The sequence below is a fragment of the Perca fluviatilis genome, chromosome 20 (genome assembly GCF_010015445.1).
Source record: "Perca fluviatilis chromosome 20, GENO_Pfluv_1.0, whole genome shotgun sequence".
Taxonomy (NCBI): domain Eukaryota; kingdom Metazoa; phylum Chordata; class Actinopteri; order Perciformes; family Percidae; genus Perca; species Perca fluviatilis.
This window is the reverse complement of record NC_053131.1, coordinates 14,032,127-14,052,789: the sequence shown is the minus strand read 5'-3', so window position 1 is coordinate 14,052,789 and position 20,663 is coordinate 14,032,127. Positions and strand designations below refer to the sequence as shown.

The 20,663-nt window shown below is 40.3% G+C and overlaps 1 protein-coding gene across 1 annotated transcript; it reads right to left on the bottom strand.

Moving 5' to 3' along the window:
- Nucleotides 1-1,532: 1,532 nt before the first annotated feature.
- Nucleotides 1,533-19,584, bottom strand: diras1b (DIRAS family, GTP-binding RAS-like 1b). The gene is made up of 3 exons (XM_039786333.1): nt 19,407-19,584; nt 8,314-8,655; nt 1,533-7,804 (listed from the first exon to the last, which is right to left on the bottom strand). Exons 2-3 carry the CDS (start codon nt 8,620-8,622, stop codon nt 7,517-7,519), a joined length of 597 nt encoding a protein of 198 aa, XP_039642267.1. The 5' UTR covers nt 8,623-8,655; nt 19,407-19,584; the 3' UTR covers nt 1,533-7,516.
- Nucleotides 19,585-20,663: the final 1,079 nt, after the last annotated feature.

Below are 20,663 nucleotides of genomic sequence, written 5' to 3'. Positions count from 1 at the left end.
GAGGAGGCAGTGTGGTTACAGTGGATTACAGCAGCTCTTCATTTTCGGAGACATGAGCGGTGGAAGCCCATGAGTCACGATTAAAAGATGCTCTCAGGCTGACAGAGGTAGCACCCACCCACCCACACACACACGCACACAGTTTATCCCTTTTTCTGAGCTGTCATGTGTGCACACAGACTTTCCCAGATGTAGAAGCACACGTGTAGGCTATGTGTGTTTGCTTGTGCGTTTGTTGACAAGAAGATTATCTCATTAAGACCCAGGAGAGGGGTTGCCACACTGGCCTGGAGGGGTAAGAGTTTTCGTCTTTTCTGCGTTGTTATACACTCCAGTAGCAGCCTGGGAGACCTCTGCCTGTCATAACGCATCGGTCTCCACCAGGGTGAGGGTCACACCACACTCTCATGCGACAACCGTCGTCAACGTCACGCTGTCTCCATAGCAACCGCACTGGGCACAGCATCCCCAAGCAGATGTTACAGGGACAAGAGAGAAGTGAGAGTGAAAGGAGGAGTGGGAGACTGTGAATCCAGCATCTCTCTCTCTCTCTCTCTCTCTCTCTCTCTCTCTCTCTCTCTCTCTCTCTCTCTCTCTTTCTGTGTGTGTGTGTGTTGAGGCTTTGGGCTAAATGCAAACATGCTCATAATAAAAAAAAATAATTTTAAACAACCCCCACTTTTTTTTTTGAGCAGGGGGAAGTTTTACTCAAGAACTGTACTCAAGTAGCCTACAAATAGGAGGTAGGCCTACTTGAAGTGTATCCATTTCATGCTACATACTACCCCACAATTCAAAGGGGAATATTTAACTTGTTATATTGTACAGCTTTAGTTAGCCTACAACTTACTTTGAAGGTGAAGATTTGACACATAAAAAAGGCTACTAATTGACTACTCAACAATATAGTTAAAATGAGCTCCATCATGACCAACTACAACAGTAGATTTTTACTTATGCATCAGTAAGTAGGCTATAACAATAATATAGGCAAGGTCTATGGTAGTATAATTATGCATAATGAGTACTTTTACTTTTGATACTTTGAGTACAGTTTGCTAATAATACTTTTACTTGAATGACACTCACGTATTGTTACTTTTATTAGTAAATCTGCTAAATAAATCTGAATACTACCTTCGCCACTTAGCATGCTAACATTTGTTAATTAGCAGTAAACATAAAGAGCAACTGAGGCTAATAAGAATGGCAATAGTTTTGCAGGTATTTGGTCATAAAAAAGTATTAGACAATTTAAAATTTTAAATAAAAGTTAAATAAATCTAAAGTTATGTTAAGTTAAATGCCCTAAAGATAGCAGTTCATGCTAAGCAGCACATGCATGTCTGTACAAAGTTTCCTGGCAATCCATCAAATAGTTGTTGAGATATTTCAGTTTGGATCAAAGTGGTGGACCAACTGATGGCTAAAGTCATCAAACCTCTGTTAGCAATGTTAGCACAAGTGAGGTTGAGTCATCACACACCAGTGGTAAGAAAGAGGAGAAAAAATGAAAAAGATGAGAAACACTCCTCAGTTCACATTTTTATTAGGAAAATCATTTTGCAGATTTGATTATTATTATCATCTATATATATATGTTATTTTCCGTTATTCAGAGGATGCATCAGCACAGTATATCTTAATAGGAAGACTATTGCTAGAATAAATATCTATACATCATAATTAGTTAAATAAAAGTCCCAACAGAAGAAAAGATAAAGCAATAGAATCATTTACAAAAAACAATAAGTGCTTAAAAGAAATAAAACCGAATTTGCAAAACCGAAGCTGTAAATGCTGCTGAGGAATTTATTTAAAAAATACAAAGATGATTCACAGTTTGTGTCCTTGTTCTCATGCTGGCTGTAACACCAATAGGGACCATGCAGGAATGAAGGGCCAGAGCGACAGGATAGTACCAAACTACATTACCCACAAAGTCTATATGCCCCACTTTACGCCCCCTGTCTGCAAAAAACAGCTTGTGAGGATCTGAGACGATCACACAAGATGTAAAGGGGTGAGCTGGAGCAACACTGGTTTCCTTTAGATCTTCTGCCTTTTAGCTCAACTCGACAGGACTGTAACCTGTCCTTGTCTGTAGGAATGAGTTTATGGAACATACCTTAGTTAAACAAGAAAACAACAACCCTTTCTGTGTATTTAGATTTTACCGACTGCCCTTCGTTTCAGCGTCACAGGGTCATGTTTCTAATCCTGCTATGGAAGAACACGTGAACCACACTTCCTCTGCTGTACAACATGCTCTTTAGCAACATGACCAGTGCTAAAACACGGTGAGGTGAACTTCGCTTGGTCCTAATTGAAATTTGGTTGTTGCTTATGTCGATTTCTATGGAGACCCAAAGTGTTTAATATTAAATAAATGAATATGACATTATGAAATAAATAATCATATGAATTACATAAAGAAAAAATGCATTACAGCTGTGAAATAATCAACAAATATTTTAAAAACTCGGTTTAGTATAATTCAATATTATTTTATCCTGCTTCTTTTCCCAATAGCATCATTTAATTAAATTTTTATTCAATTCCAGCAATTTTTATTTTCAAATGCTTCTGAAGTTTGTTTTTATTTCACAATGCCAGTTTCTTTTATGAAGTCACTTTTCATCTAAACAGATAAGGAAGATCCTATTATGTGATTGGCTCCTGCTTTGGTCTGATTAAGCAGACAGTCAATCCCACAACTGGTTGTGCCCTGTTTGTCTTGATTAACAGACAAAGACTTTGTGATGAAAAGTGCGTTATAAAATAAATGTTCATTAGGAAAAACAAAAAACTGTGAAATTGACATTAGGAAATAAAAAACGCTAAATAAAATAAAAATGACCTGCAGTTAACTCTTATTTTGAAAAGAAACCGGATGACATTTTATAATAATGAGCTGACTTTAAAACTTTCATTGCATTATTTTAGAATTTCATATATATTCTATAGTCTGTATTTAGTCATATGATTATTTATTTTACATCTTATTTAATTAATCTAAAATTGGTCACTGTGGGCTTCCGTAGATTTTCTCTTTCAAAGTCTATTAGATTTTCTTCTTGCTGAGAAAAATATAGCACACTTTGGAAAAAGCCAAAAGTATGAACAACTTCATGACAGCTGATAAAGTTTACATAAAGTCTCCAAGTAGCACTGAAGGAAACTTTTAGTTTTGCTGTGTTACTTCAAATTGGACACTTTGACTATAACAAGGAAATGCAGGTGAAGGCACCTTCCCACCACAGCATCCTTTCCTCTGCACACTCATCTCTCACCTCTGAAATAGTAAGTCCTTTGAACACTATTTACAACTATCTACAATCAGATGTGAGCAGGCTCGGCCTTTCGTCTGTTTAAGTACAACCGACTCACAAACGCCGCACAAAAATCGGAGGAATGAATGTGAAAGAAACTCAAGATTTCAGGGGACGGACAGATGATATACAGAGAAGTAGTGCTGACAGTGGTGCATGAACAACAGGTCAGAGCAGAAGAAGAAAAAACAGCCAATGAGAGAATGAGGCCTGTATGAATGTAATATGCCTGTAAAAGTTTGTGCGTACAGCTAAGGGCATGCGGTCTGTCTATTTTGCCTCCATGCCTGCGGGATGACTCATGAAGAAATGTGTAGGCATTCTCCACAGGAAAGCTTCAAATATCTGACAGACATTTCATAAGATGGTAACAACAGCACACAAACATGCACACATACACACTCATGCAGGCCAGAGTGAAGGGATGCAAATAGGTGGCTGATTGCGCACATACATGGATGCACTCACGGTCTCACACACACACACACACACACACACACACACACACACACACACACACACACACACACACACACACACACACACACAGAGACAGCAGCAGTAGTAGTGAATATGCTTCATTGATAAATGAGATGAGACAAGCGATGGGAGGACGGGGGCAGAGGTGTCTGTCCTGATTCATGCCAGCATTTAACTCACACAGCCCAAGAAACTTAACGGACGCTTACACACTTCCCATGCACGCCCCCTCACATGCAAGCACATTTTAATCTTATACAGGCTAGTTAGTCAGTGCAGTAAGCACCCCATATTTTTACACTATTGCTATTATTAGCACAGCCTCTCGCTCCAGCATGATGTCAATAATGCTTTTGCACACCGTCTCATTGTTTTTCCCTCCCTGCTGTATCATATTCCACACAGGAATATGAACGACGACAGTCTCCTGTAGACGTCAGCAGAACAACAGATTGCACAAACATGCGCTCGCAAGCTGGCGTTTGCGTGAAGCAACCAGACGTGTCAAGCTCATATTTATGCAGCCTGTGCACCACTACTGCCAGTAGCCACGCATCAGATCAGACCAGAACTGTTTGACAGTTATACAGATAATTTCCAGCTTTAGTTTTTCTAGCTTTTTAACCTTTAGAAGGACACATCAGGTAGGTACATGACAGGACAGAAATCACTCCATCCTTCTGGCATCTAAAACAAACCAACACAAACTGATGATGAAAAATGAAGAAGAGTATGTGTGAGAATCCCTGGCATCTAAGAGGTAAAGGGTAGGTTTTACAATGCACATTTTTGAGTATAACAGGACCTCACATTAGTGCAAAGTACAACACGATCGATAACAACGGATTCATTCAGCTTTCCAAATAAAATAAAAAGGAACATCCATGGAGTGGAACCTTTAGTTACATAGTCACATTTTGCTAGTATTATCTGATTGATAGATCTGAAGAGTGGATGTGTCAAATACAATATATCATGAACATCATTATTAAGCTTTATATTACAGTACATAGCAACATCGAGCCTTCTACTGTATTACTGTATAACATTTCCTGGTTACAAAGGACTTATTCCCAATAAGACAGTTTTTCTTTACATGGGTAACATCTTACTTGAAGCTCTTATGAACATTTCATTCAACTAGCATTTTATTTACAATAACTGCACGTTTGAATTTTTTTTTATGTGGGTCTGTGGGTGTGAATAATGCAGGACGGACATTTTACATGATGCTTATAAATGAGGCATTGCTGATTAATAAACAAGTCGTCAAGTAACATGTCACCCTAAAGTGCCCTGTTGTTGATTCTGCTGCACATATAAAGACAGACGGAAACAGTTGCTGTGCTTTTTTTTTTCCAGAGAGATGGACACACAGTTAAAAGGGGCATCATCTATGTCTTTGGGTTAAACGGTACAGAAACAGATTATCCTCCATCCAAATTGTTAAAACCGCCTGAGAGATGAAGAAAAGGGGTTATGTCGCATTTACGCGCTTCAATCACAACCACAGCTAACCGGTTACATCACGATACCCTGTTGCTCAACAGAACCACAACCTCACTGTGCCATGTACCGGACAAATAAAACACTTTACATCTATATCGAGACGGAGAAGCTAGGTGATCATGATGCAATTTGTTTCTCCATGTTTAAGATTGGTGAATAAATGTTAAAGATGAAAAATTGCACAAAAAAGACAAAAAATGATAAAACATTTTAAAAAAAGAAACAAAAAATGTACAAATAGATATGTTGGTAAAAAAGTATTGTGCTTTTGGCTGTCCTGTGTACACTGTGTACAATATTCAGAGCTCCTGCATGTAAAAAAAAATAAATAAAAGGGGTTTATACATGCACTTTGGACATACAGTAGAGCTATTAAATGGCTCCAGGAGGATATTCTGTTAGGCAGAGATCATTAACACTTAACATAAGCAAAAACATGAGAAATTACAGTTCTGTGTGTGCACGTGGGTGTGTGTTTATGATATAAAGTGCAATGTGAGGGCACTGAGGCTGAGTGAGCCCTGTTTGTCTTCATGTAATCAGTCAACGGTGTTACTCATATTGACATTTTTTTTTACACTTGCATGAATGCATTTGTGCGCATGCTGTGTGTGTGTGTATACAGTATGTGTGTGTGTGTGCGTGGCCCATTCTGTTTCCTGTTTACCGATGCCTACATGAGCGTATGAGAGGTAATGTGACCAAACCAACCAAAGAGGAAACAGAATATAGCGATTCCTGTCGCACTGATTAATCTGCATGGAGCAATTTTACATCCATCCCTTATTTATTTATTTTTCTCAGTGTGCTTTTTGTTTAAGGAGGGCTTTTTTACATTAATTTAAAGAACATCATAGAGCAAACAAACAAGAAAAAAGGCAAAAGAAGAGAAACCTTCACATGAAAAGTGCCAAAGCAAACTGACATTCTTGACTTCACAACCAAAAATCATCTCTTTCCTCTTACCAGCTTGGCAATGATTATCCGAGTGTATCGTCCTCGTAGACAAGTTAGACTTGTATTTCTGTTTCCTATGTTTGATGAGAGTCCAGCTTCTTTTTGTCCAGAGTTATTCTACACTAGATGAGAGTCTTAAAAGGATTGTTGCGTCGTATCAGTAGCGTGTGTGCATACCCTGCCGCTGGATGCTTCTCCACTTCAGATGAGGCCATTTAGAGAGTTCACAGATGAGTTTTTATCATAATGACAGCTTGATTAATGTCAAAAAGGGCCTTTTTATCTTTCAGGAGGGATGATTAGGATGAGGAGATGTGAAGATTAAGCTTTAATGCTTCAAACTTCACCACATTCCTCTGACTGATGTGTAGACTTAGAGATGGAATAGATTTAAACACCCCATGTTTATATACCTCAGGGTCCTCATGAGCAGCTCTGGGATGTAGCTGGGTCGCATGTTTTTGCTGTAAATGTCACGCTAGCAGTCTCAAACCTTTATGGGTCCTGCGCTTTCTAGCGTGAGGGACACCTCAGTCTCTTAAAATAGTGTTTCTACCAGATGAGTGAGCTTAGCTAACTTTGTCGACTCATATACATATACATTACGTTTCTCTATAGACTATGTGTTAAAGTATGGGGGGTAGGCGAAGGATGAGGGTGCTGGGATGACGAGGGCTGTGAGCTGAGCATGGAAGGAGGGCTTGAATGAAGAAGTAAAAGAGGACTGTATGTATGTTTTGATCAGAAGGTATGTTTTGATCAGAAAACTTCAGTAGTTTTTGAGGGGTGCTGCAGTCTGTGGTATTTATTGCAGTCCAAGGTCTTGATCACGGAAAAGTCCACACCCACGCTGTTTCCGACTATAGCTGACGGCCACAGGTTATTCATCTGTGACACACACTTCTTGTTGCCTCTCGATATTCTGTCAGTCCCCCTCATCTCTCCTTTTAGCAGAATGCACATGGATGTAAAGCTCCAAACTGAAATTCTGTAGTGTTTACAAAATAACTGCTGAGTTGTGTTTGAGAACGCACCAGTCAAACGGAGGAGGATGTGGATGATGAGATTCCCGTTACCTTCCAGACGTTTTGCTCGCAGTGATGCGTTTAGTGAGTCCCTTCCCCTCTCTCTCTCTTCTTCCTTATTTTCCTCCCTTTCTCCTTATTTCTCCCCCCCCCCCCTCCTCCCACCCCATCCACTCTCTCAACCTCCACCTTCCCTCTCCTCCTCACCTGGAGTTACATGACGCTGCATTTGCCCTTCAGTCTCTCGGCGCGGGACTGCTTCCCTGAGCGCTTGCCGTCGATGTTGAGGCTCATGTTCCTCTTCTTGTCCAGGTTGAGGAGCTCCTGAAAAAGCTCGGTTACGTTGTGGTTGGTCTTGGCCGACGTCTCCATGAAGGCGCACTTCCACTGGTTGGCCTGGGCTTCCCCGTCCTTCGTGTCCACCTCCCGCTGGGTCTCGTCGCTCTTGTTGCCCACAAGCATGATGGGGATGGCCTCAACATTGCCTTTGATGGCCAAGACCTGCAAAGGAGAAGGGCAAATAAGGGTAGTGTGTGTTATCTTCTGGCTGGTCAGTGCACAATTTACTGTAAATACAAAATTGTTTTGATTTGGTGGTAATTGTTTCCCCCAATAATGGCATCCACAGAGACTATATGCCTAAACAATCAAATACAGGACTCAACAAACAATATTGTATCTTTTACATTATTATTATAATTGTATGTGTTTATCCTTGTTTTATTATAAATTTCATGATTATTATTTTTTTTTGTAAAGCACTTTGTGTTGCATGAATTGTGCAACAAAAATAAAGTTTATTATTATTCTTTATCAAATGAAACAAACAGCTGTGATAATAGATTGATCCTGAAATTCCATCCTGTATATAAGGTTTACAGTGCACACACACACACACACACACACACACACACACACACACACACACACACACACACACACACACACACACACACACACACACACACACACACACACACACACACACACACACACACACACACACACACCTGTTGGTAAATGGGTTTGAGCTCCTCCAGGGACTGTTTGCTCGTGATGGAGTAGACCAGGATGAAGGCATGGCCTTTAGAGATGGACAGGCGCTGCATGGCCGGGAACTGGTGGCTCCCTGTGGTGTCGGTGATCTGGAGGGTGCACACACTCTTATCGCAGCTGATCACCTGGCGGTAGGTGTCCTCCACTGTGGGGATGTAGGTGTCCCTAAAGGTGCCCTTCACGAAGCGCAGGACCAGGGAGCTCTTCCCCACTCCCCCTGCCCCGAACACCACCACACGATAGTCGTTGCTCTGCTCCGGCATTCTGCCCCCCTCAGGCTTAAGACAATATTACACCTATGATGTTTAGGGTGGAAGCATGGGGAGGGAGCATGGGGAGGGAGCAGGTGGAGGAGTGGGGAGAAGAGGATTATTTTAGCAAAGAGGAATTTTAGCAGAGGAGCTGTCAGCAGATCACAAAGCAGATGGAGGAACAGGAAGGGAAGTGCTGGTGGGACTCGAACTCAGGCCAGCAGGTGTGAAAGGCCAGTGGGTGTGAAAGCACTCTAACTGTCCTCGTGGTCTGACTATGAGCCAGAGTACAAATTAGAGAGGATGAGGTTGGTGAGGTTCCAAGTGTTTCACCTGACGCAGACATTTCCCTGATCAATACTGTTTGCAGAGTCACAGTTTCTCAGTTTCATCCCCAAAAACATTCCAGCGTTTCCTCATTCATCAACTTTAGCAACTGCAGCAAACCCTGGAAGAGACAGAGAGTCCTTGCAGCATAGGAGAAATACAATAACATTAACATGAACTCATGTATAATACAAGCAATCCCATCCAATTCATCAAAAACCCAAACAACAGCTTTAAAAACAAGTTGAATCACCTCTCTAACACAAAAACAGAACATTGTTAGCATCACAAAAGAAGTAGATACAGTTCTGCTGCATTGGATTTCATTAGGTTGCATGTGTACATGATAATGTGTACATATCTTGAATGTATGTTTGACCAGACTGACTAAACAACTTTTCTCTTCAGTGACTCTCTGTAGTGCTTTCTTGTATGGATCCAATCCCAGGGTAGCAAGGATAGGCTCTTATTCTAAATGTAAACTAAAATGTATTAAAGCTGGGCGCCCGGATAGCGTAGTTGGTAGAGCAGGCGCCCATATATAGAGGTTTACTTTAAATGTCTTTCAGCTCATTGTTTTGGTGTTACAGCCCGCAACTACACTGTTTTGGTGGAGTCTCACGGCTCTCATAACCTTGTTTCCTGCAGCACCAGACATCTGTTTTCAGGGAAAAAGCTCTGATAAAAACAACTTTATGCTACCTGCCCAGCACCAAACGATGATGGTGAACACAATGGAGCATTTAGCTGTTAAAGCTAAGAGTTAATGGAGACCAAAACAGAGCTAAAATGAGGGTGAATGTTGGACTTAGATCCACCTTTTGGCCAAAAACACAACTCCAAACGAATGGCAATGTTCTGCTGGATGTGTAAATAAGCAACTATTCACCTGCTAACAGGTTCGCCATATCAACTTAAAAAGCTTGTGTGTGGTTATGTGTCAGTGTTGGGTTTCCTGCTTGTTGCACTGCCCCCAAGTGGCCAAACAATTTAGGCATACCTTAAACATGCATTCATTCATATTTCTTTTAATTTTAGTTATGATTTGTTTGTTTTATAAAATAACTGCTGTGCACATCTAGTGTTATACCTGTAAAAAAAAAAATCACTTCCAGAAATATGGGAATTAAAACAAAGCCAGGATTTAAACATAGTGCACACAAAAAAACTAAAACCACACATATTTACACTATTTAGTAGAAAAGAAAACAATATGCAGATAAAAACGAAGAATTCCAAAGCTATAATAAATAAATCGGATTCGCAGTCAGCAGCAACACTGCTTATTGCACTACAAATCTTCACTCTCAATATTACCTGCTGCAACTCATACATATGCATCAGAACAATGTACTCACACCTAATCTATTGCTATCTTTGTAAGTGCTTGTGTGTCTGCTGAGCGTCTGTGCATGATTAGACATTGTATCTGTTGCATTATTCATCTGCTGTGGTTCTAAACTTGCTTTAAGGTCCCATAATAAGATACTGATTCAGTTGTGATCATGTGCTGCTCTCTAAGGTTCAGCTGTAATGAAACAGTAAATTGAAGTCAATACTAGATGGAATAAGTGGATTTCTGTCATGCTAGTACTGCTGGAATCCACTATTGATGGCAGGGCCTCTGTAATTGCATTGCCAGGTTCTAAATAATATCAGTCAAGGAGTTCAAAATAAATGGGGATTCAGGGAGAGCCTCTTGAGTTTTATAGTCAATCTATAGTTGAAAGGCTGGGTGACATATAAAGAGTGTTTTATGCTGAACACACAACCACAGTTTAATTTGCAGATGAGCCTGTGTCCTCTGCTTTAATGCCTGCAGACTGTTAACGGTTTCACTCTTGTCTGGCAAAGCAGAGCATCTTGTTTAATGGCTCTCCGGCGCCCAAGGGTGATGATACACTTTTTGAGATGGTGAGGGATACCGTCAGAAATCTGTCTGTTTGTTGCCTGTCAACAGGATTTTCCAGTGTGATTGAAGCTTACATTCTGAGGTGAGTGCTTGAAGCTGCAATAGCTGATTGGATATGGTGAACTTGCTTGACAGTTTCAGCCTCTTTTTTTGCTTGTTAAACAGCTATTTTGTATATATTTGTTTCTCTATTTATTGTGTATTTCATATTAATGTTCAATATGTTTGTTTATGTATGCACCAACCACCAATGCAAATTCCTTGTAAGTGTTACTTACTTGGCAATAAACCTTTTTCTGATTCTGATTCTGATTCTATACACATTTAGCAGTTACATCTTATTTCTGTCCAACTGACAAATGGGAAAAAAAATGTATCAGCTTGAACTTCTGAAGCAGCTTTAATGTTTATTATAACAATGTATCAAATGACAACGTGAAAGTAAGATGTGTCCTGATGATGTGCAGCTGTCCTCGGCTTTACAGAGCTTTATAGCGAGTTTCATTGTTTTAAATTTCCAGCTCACTAAGCTAGTTAGTTTTGCTTTACTCTCACCGATTTTGGCAGGAGCAGGCAGCTGTTTACAGCACAAAAGCTCTGATAAACCCACTGTACACTACCTTCCAGCACCAAACGACAAAAAGACAACCATAGTGACTCGCTGGTGAACACTGTGGAGCATTTAGCAGACAAATATTTCCCTCAGGAGTCAGTGGAGACCAAAAACAGAGCTCAAAGGAGAGTGAATATTGGACATGTCATGTGAACACAAACACAAATCCAAATGAATGCCAATGAATCTTAGTAAAGATATCCTGGATTTGTAAGGCTTGAGGTAAAGCTAAATGTGAAACATCCAAAATGTCCATAGCAATCCCTCCTTGCACAGTGTTAAACCTTTAGGACAAACTTGAACCAGCAAGTTGGTCTGTAAACTGTAAAGGTGTATTACACATTGCCCTTATTTTCTCCTTGAAATACATTTGGCCAAACAAGATTTGTTTAGTCCTGTTTGGGTTATTTTTAGCAGTGTAGCTGTGTTCCCAGATCTCAGCACTGTGAGTACAGTGTTATATTTAGGGACAGAAAGATGGCCAATAGGACGAAAACAAGACCCAAGTTTTAATGAACCAGAATTGTCCTTTTAACAAAAACTGCAGTGCGTCTATTGCACTGATTGTTTGACAGTTGTGATTAAATACTGCAAAGAAAGTATTGCAAAATACAAATTCCATAACTAGCCAAATATCACAAATAAAATTATATGGATTGGTATGATTTCCGTGTTTTAAAGCTAATACGCCAATGCATCTGTGATGGAGCCACACACTCCTATATGCTCTTAATATTGATATGCTTGCACACATTCTTTTTATTGTCCTTCTGTATCTCTTTCCTCTTAAATTTATGCATCTTGAAAATATTTTCCTTTGACCTGCTCCCTAAGCTTCTTTTTTCTGTCCATCCTCTGTCTCCTGCTTTCTCACTCCCCGGGCCTCCTTGCTGTTTGATCAATAAACTAAGGCCTCTGTGGTTTTTGATCAATGGGGCTCATCTGTCTGGGCCATGTCAGTCTGTCATCCTGCCTAGCTTGGTGCCTGTTGGGTTTTTTGGACGGGGATTTTAGCTCCGCAACAACGATCCTGCTCATCAAAACCTTCCTCCCCTCCCTCGAGTCTTTCACCTGAACTAAAATTAACTGCGTCTCTCCCTCTGTCAGCAGCTATAACTGCACACACAGGTGCAACTTCACAGTGACACGCATACACATGAAAGCGTGCACACACACACACGCACGCGCGCGCGCACACACACACACACACACACACACACACACACACACACACACACACACACACACACACACACACACACACAGTACTTCCGCTCCTTTAACATTTGTCCTTGACACCAGGCCTCTGAGATTAATGACACTCCGCCCAAACGCAAGCTGTCTCTCTCCCTTTCCCCCTCCTCTTCTCTTATTTTATTTGAAATGAGAGTACTGCAGTTCCGTAATGAATTAATAGTATACTATAAATGCATCTGTGGCAGTGCAGCCAAGTTCCATTAGCAGATAGCTTTGGCACAGACCAAACATAGGCCTCCTCTCCTCTCAGTCAGAAAATAGACGCAAACACAGCCTTCTCCACTCGTTTATTTCACAGAGCGAGCAAGGAAATGTCACCTTTAGTGAAAATATGCACATAATTTCCCTCAAGAGAGCCACTTACGCAGCGGCACAAAGGAAGCGCATTAACCAACATCAAACACAATGCCATTCAACAGATCAAGAGCGTGATTAAATAGACACCCACAAAGCGGTCCCATGGTGTCTTATGGAGAAGGGGTTTTAATCAAGCCGCGGATACTGGAATGCTGTGGATACGGGACTATTTGACGATATGTGTTTTTTACAGGATCAACAGATTTTCGGCTAGGGGTTCTCTGAAATAGTCTGGCCACAGCTGTATGCACGCATGCACACACACACGCACACACAGATGCGCGCGCGCACACACACACACACACACACACAGATAGTCAGATAGTGTATGAATGTGTGAGTGTGTGTGTGTGTGTGTGCGTGAGAAAGAGAGAGAGAGAGAGAGAGAGAAAGAGAGAGAGAGAGAGAGAGTGTGTGTCTTTTGAAGGGAGATGATGCAAAGAAAGGAAAAATTCCTTTCATATCCATGAGAGCTAAATCAATTAAATCTGTTTACGATCCATCAGGATAATGGAACTTTTAAATTGGATATGGGGTATGCAGTATTGTGTGACCCTTATTTATATATATATATATATATATATATATATATATATATATATATATATACTGTATATATATATAAAATTATGGGAATATTCATAATTTTTTTTTCATTTGACTGGCTAAAAAATTGTTTCTTTGCAAGTTTTAGATCCCACCAATAAATCTAAACTCTGGTTCTTTTACTGTCCTTGGATGGAAACCAACAAAATGTCTGCTCTTCAGAAACTTATAGAAGCAGCGTCATTTTTACTTAGATGTCAGTGCATCTTTGAAGTTGAAGAAATAGTTTAACATTTTGGTAAATACACTATTAGGTACCTTGCTGAGATCCTGCAGGTTAGCTTAGCTTAGCACAAACACTGCACCTGGCCAAAACAATAGAAATATTCCTCCCATAGCCCCTTTGAAATCATAAACTTAACATTTAAACGGAATGGAATGTAACGTGGTAATTAGTGAGCTTTAGAGATGTTGGTAGGCTGATTTTTTTTAGCATTGGCCAGAGCCAGGCTAGCTGTTCCGCCCCATTTCCAGTCTTTGTGCTAAGCAAAATAGCACAAAGCCTCAAATTTAACAGACATACATGACTGTAGTATCAATCTTCTTATCTAATTCTCATCAAGAAGTCCGATAAGAGTATTTCCCAAGATGTCTAACTATTTGTTTAACAAGACTTGGTTTTAAAGAACAAGAGATTGAAAAATATTCTTGTTTCACAGAGGAGTGTCATCTGTACACCTATATGTACAAGTGGCCAGCTTGATCAGTTAATCAACCAATGCGAGCATAGAAACAATCATTTCACTAACTCTGAGCAATTCTGACTGATTTAAGAAAATAAGACGATATTTCAAAAATATACAATTGAAACATCTAATCATACTCTTCTCATTTGCATCAAACACCTGTATTACATTATTAAATAGCAAATTATTAAGTTGAAGTGTGATAGATGTGTGTATACACATGCAAGGACATACACGTAACAATATGCTTGAGGTGTTCGAAGGCTGTGTGAGACTATTGGCGTGTCTGCTTCTCATCAGTGTCAATCTATACTGTGATTGAGCATACAGCACCGTACATGCACGGTGCATGTGCCATAGACTGTGCAATAGATTGCAGCACTGTAGTCTTGGCTTAGTAGCTAATCATTGAGCTTAACCTCCCCCTGGCCTTCTCTGCATTGACCCAATTCCCAGGACTTAAGATACCAGCGGTCTCCCTATAAGACTACATGCAGCTCCGGATGAAGCCCTCTGATACTCCATGCACACCCCATTGACTCAGCATGCGCTGACATCAGCAGAGCCAGACACACAAACAATACGGGTGACATTTATCGGTCTATTGATACTCACGACATCATATTTAAGTTGGAGCAGAAGGTTTTGCAGCAGAACATCCATCTATCATCCACAGAATATGCACTAGGAATTTCCCCCTCAGCACTATTTTTCAAGTTTGCCGTTGAGCTGTGAAAAGTTTAGGCTTTCCCTGGATGATTCAGAAATTAAAACAACCGCACATGTTTTATTTTTAATTTTTTACCAGAATGACAGTAGGTTCAGACCAAATGTTCTACTTTCTCCAATCCAAGCCCAGTGGAGATGTTTAGGCCTGCCAATGTAAGACTACAACATCAATAAATCAGTAGGATAAAGAATTGCTACAATGCTAGCTTTATAAAATATTTTTTTTAAATACAGCCTTGTTTTTGCCTGGATGATGAGAATTGCTTTGTTCAAGTTTTAATCCTTATCCCTTATTTAGCAACACCAAGTGTGGTTTAATACTACAGCAATCACTCCTTGGGCAGCTTCTTTTTTAAGAAATACAACAGAAGACAAAGTCAAGCTGTCGGTGTGCATAGGAAGGCAATTTGAATCCAGTGAATGGAGGAATCTGACACTAATAAGGCTGTTGCAGAAAAGAAATGCAGACCATAAATATTTCAATTTCAAGAATGGGGTTTGATTGTATGAAAATCTTAAGGATTATAAATTGAAATCAATTGTTTTTGACAGTATTAATAAACCCATAGATTGTTGCAATTCCTGACGTTACTGCTGTATAGTCTTACGTTGCCAGATCTACAGTATAAGGAGAAAGTTTGTCTTAAACCCATTATCATTTCTTTCTACTTGGAATTATCCAGGACAAACCACAATGTGTTTAGCTCACTGGTGGACTTCCAAAAAGTTCTAGAGCGTAAGGTAACTGTAAAACAAAATAAAAACCTTTCCATAAATACTTCACCAGTGCTTGTTGTTGCCCATAGAGAGGGGCAACAAGGGAAAAGACTGATGCATGTTTTTCACGAGCAAGATGCAGACTTCCCTCTGCTTTATTTAAACTACACAGCCTGCAGTACACAGCAGCAAACACAGCAAACATTTCCCTCCCCAGCAGATTGATTCCTGAGCTGTAACCAAACCCTGCAGCCATAATCACGCTGATTCTATGTCGCAGTTTTAACACAGGACTGGATGCAACATGGCCATGTAATTAGTCTTCAAATGTGTATTAGTACTGAGTATTAGCTTGACCTGTGGAACCCTGGGTTGCTCCGTCTGGCCCCTCCATAAGACTCTGCTAATACCTCAGCCTGGCAATCTGAGCAACAAAGAGGCACCTGGATATTAACACCAGATTTGGGCCAAGAAATAGTAAAGAAATTTGTTTTCCAGCACTGGTAATAGAGCAATCATGCCTGTATTCAAGTCTGCATAATGTATTACTTTTTTTTTATAGAAAGCCTATTCTGAGAAGCTGTGAAGGCACCAACCTGACTGAAGCGCTAATTACAGACTGCAGGAGCGTGTTGCAGAAGCCTGCCTGCAGTGACAGATGGTGACAGGGTTGGTCGTTTTGGATAGACTCCACCTGTTTCTACAGCCGAGATCAACCAGGCACAGCTTTTTTATAATACCACTTGATCCACGTCTGACAACAACGCAAATGGAGACAACAAGGGAATCCCGCTCCAGATTGCTTGTGACGTTCCCATGATGCAACTGGGATTATAAGAAACCGACTGTTAACGTTTCTTTATCTCAAACCACAAAATACTTTGGGATTTTTTTCCCCCCAGTTCTCATAATTTCTCAAAACAAATTCAAAGATAAATGGTGCTGATAGTGTTTTACATAAAATGAGTGCTGATATTTGAACAAAATGTCAAATAAAACATGGGAACTCAGAGGTCACACTGTGCATAATGGAGCAGAACACCATCCTGGCCTTCTATTAGTTATGCACAAGACCAAGATAATCCTGCCTAATGCCATGTATAATGAAGACTGTATAGACCTTTCACATGAGCTGAGGCCGTCAGAACTAAAACACTTTAGCATTGATCTGTTCTAGTATTAAAGCAGACATTATGCACTATATAGTTATATATAGTTCAGGAGTGCTCAACAGTGATGGTGCACTAGATTAGACTTGTGCTGTCAAAGCAACAGACAGACCTAAACATCATGAGACAGCAGTTAACTATAATTTCAAAAAAGCATTATGGAGGCAAGCTCAGTTCGAGAAGATAATCCATTTTTCTTTCATGCTTTTGGGATACTGTTAAAAAAATATTATAATAATATATTTTCTACATTTAAAAAGTCACAGAGGGGCTGCTACTCATTAAGATTTAGTTTGGACACATTCTTCCAATGAAATGTTCAGTTTATAGATCAACAAGTCAGATTTATTATACATTTCAATATATTTTACCAATTGCCTTCGCAGCATTATCAATTGTTCCCATCTTTACATAAACTAAAATGTTGCATGTGCAGGAACACAAGCTGGAGCAAAGAACTGTATGCTTCTCTCACACGAAGCAGAAACCTGAACCTGATTAAATGGAACTTCTTAAGAACTTCTCTTTACCAATAACTTCAAAATAAAGATGCATCATATCATGTGCAACAACCCAGGTCAAATCCATACATTTTCCCTCATTGACAAACGGCAGTCAACCAACAAAACAACTACTTTTTTAAGAAAAGGGGAGCTCTTTCAAATGTTATCCCTGCAACATTTTATCAGCCAGAAACCTTCAAGTCATGTTTATTCACCTTCTTGCCTACTAATGCCTCACTGTAAGCCAATGTATATATTTGTGTATATTCACGTGTATTTTACTTTCCTCTGTTTTTTTCTTGCTATATGACTTTTGCAAATATAGCCTCTTAGATCTTGTATGCATGCATTGTTAATTAATTCATTTTATATATATTAACAAGCTAAATCTCAGAAACTGCACCCTAACCCTACTAATGATTAATTTGTTTTTCGTTTTCTGAAGCCATAGAAACTTCTCCGAAAGCCAAATTTCTACTTGGGGTCCCATCTCTGGATGGACCTGAGCATGATAATTACAGAAAATTGGGGGCTACTTGTGTGTGTGGAGCTGCCCAGCCTGTCTCCAGACATGAGGAAACATAAGTGATGTCCCCAACAGAACTCACAACATCCGGCCATCTGGACCTCGGTTATCTCACACGGCTTTGTGCAGTGTTGTTCAGTGAGTCTTAGTTTAAAAAAGAAAAAAAGCACTCCAATCTTCATCATCATCAATTATCAGCATCCATACTCATCTCCAACATCATCAGAAACATCAGCATACAAGCATCATCTCCTCTCTCTGTGTTCCTTCTTACCATGTATTGAGTCATTTCTTTGTCCTGCCTGAGCAGATGAAGTGTTCTTATGCAACCGTACTGTGGCCATTCAAGACAGACAAACAAACGGACAGGCACTGACACTCCCCCACACTTCCACATATCCCCCATCCTTGACAAACACATGCATGCTTTAACACAGTCTGCATCTCTATGCTACTCCCAAGCTTAATCACAGGATTTACTGTCATACATCCCTCCTCTCCTCTCTTTTCTTTCAAACCCTGCAACCCACACACACACCCATGACTGCCAGTGTTTAATGCATACAGGAAGTTGAGTCACATACATATTCACACACACACACACACACACACACACACACACACACACACACACACACACACACACACACACACACACAACACACACACACACACACACACTCTCTCCTTACAACAAACAGCACATCAGGCATGAGGGAGGAGACATGGAGAAACTCAGATCCAGATGGAGGATTAACCGTGACATTTGCCACAGAAATTGGGCTTTATGCGTCACGCTGGCGTCATTATTAGTAGGCCTATATAGTCTAGGCTGACGTGCATCTCCGTCTCGGCTGTAGTCAGGAAGGGGTGGCAGGAGAGGGCTTGGCGTCGGTCCGCAGATTGGTGCGCAACGCCATTACAGACCATCTTACTCTGCTTGGTTCATTCATAAATACCAGAGGATCGCCATCTCGCAACGGTCCCATCATTTCGCAGTCGCAGCGAACCCCACACACACACACACACACACACACACACACACACACACAAAAACACACACACCCTTCCCTCCACCTCCCTTTACTCCTCAAAGCAATATCATAATCCCAACACCCTCATATATCTGTCCTCTCTCCCTCTCCTGCTGACTGCCAATATGGCTGTGCGGGCATAGGCTATACATTTCACACGACCGAGGTTATCAAACACAAATGTGAGTCGCATTTAAATCAACAACAACGGGATAAATAAAGATTTTTTCTTTTTCTTTTTTTATCAGCAAGAATTGTGTGCGCTCAGCAGACAGCCAGGCAGAAGGACCGCGGATACGCCACTGAATACCAACATCTAACCTTATTGTAAAGATGTGGGGATGAGCAGCATCTCCATACCTGCTCGTGAAGTATAACTCCGCTTCAGGCTCGTCCTTGGTTTAGACGGATGCAAGACAAACGCTGAAAGCGTCTTAAAGCATTTTACACGGTTCATGTAGAGCTCATGTCTTCCGATTCCCAACACCACCACAGCAGACTCTCTCTCTCTTCCTCTCTCTCTCTCTTTCTCTCCCTCACAGTTAGGACGTGGGAGGTGCTATGCCCTCTCCCTTTTCTGTCCACACTGGATTTTCTTTCAGTTCATACTCTTCCTAGTGGTTGGATGCCAGCAAAATAAGCAATTTCAAATGGATGCAACTGTGGGAATTTGACCACAATATCATACCAAAAGTAAGAAAATGAAAGAAAACGACAGATAATGGCAATAATAATTACACCCTGTACATGCTACATTAATCCTAATAATTATGTGTGGAGCCACAATCATATGCTATATAAAATATCAAAGTATATTGATGGTCCCAGAGAAACAGATCAAATTAAAGTAGCTCAATGGATGAAATTATGTTCACGGTCAAAAATGTAACCTAAGCAGAGCCCCATTTTATTTCCAAATTATACCGTCGATGTTTCAGCCACAGCAAAGTAGCTACCAGATGTCTCCAGGGCCAATGCAGATTTATGTCAGATTCACTTTGGCCTATTGCTGCAACTGTGAAATATAACGTGAACTCTTGAGTGAAATTCCGTGAGAGTTAAAGGTCAGAATTGTTGGATTAATTAATTAGTTCAATGCATTCGACTATTCGTCTTTTATTTTTGCTAACATGCACCTTAAGTACATTTTCATTCTTTTCAGCATAAATAAAACATGAATCATAAATCAAACCCGGCCTATAACTGTATCAATCAATCAAGGGTATCTAGAGATAGTGGAAATGATTAAATCATTTGTATTTAGTTGTATGAGTAAGGTTATCAGCTTGGAGAGCTTTTTTTAAACCAAAAAAAAAAGAAAGAAAGAAATCAAATCTCTGATCCTGGATCAGCACCACGGACAGCGACCTCATCGTGTTTCAGCACCATGGAGAGAGATAGGTAATACATTAGCGTATACAGTCGTGCATACAGTCGGCTATGCCTACTATAAATGCACACATAACAGAGCAAAACAACATGTAATGGGTGGAAAGAAGGTAAGAGATCACAGAGTCGATAAAGCAGGAAGTATACCAGCCCAGTATAAAGAACGCCCTAATGATATATCAGTCCATGTCGGCAGGAATGAGACCATTTCATACATTTCGTTTAACA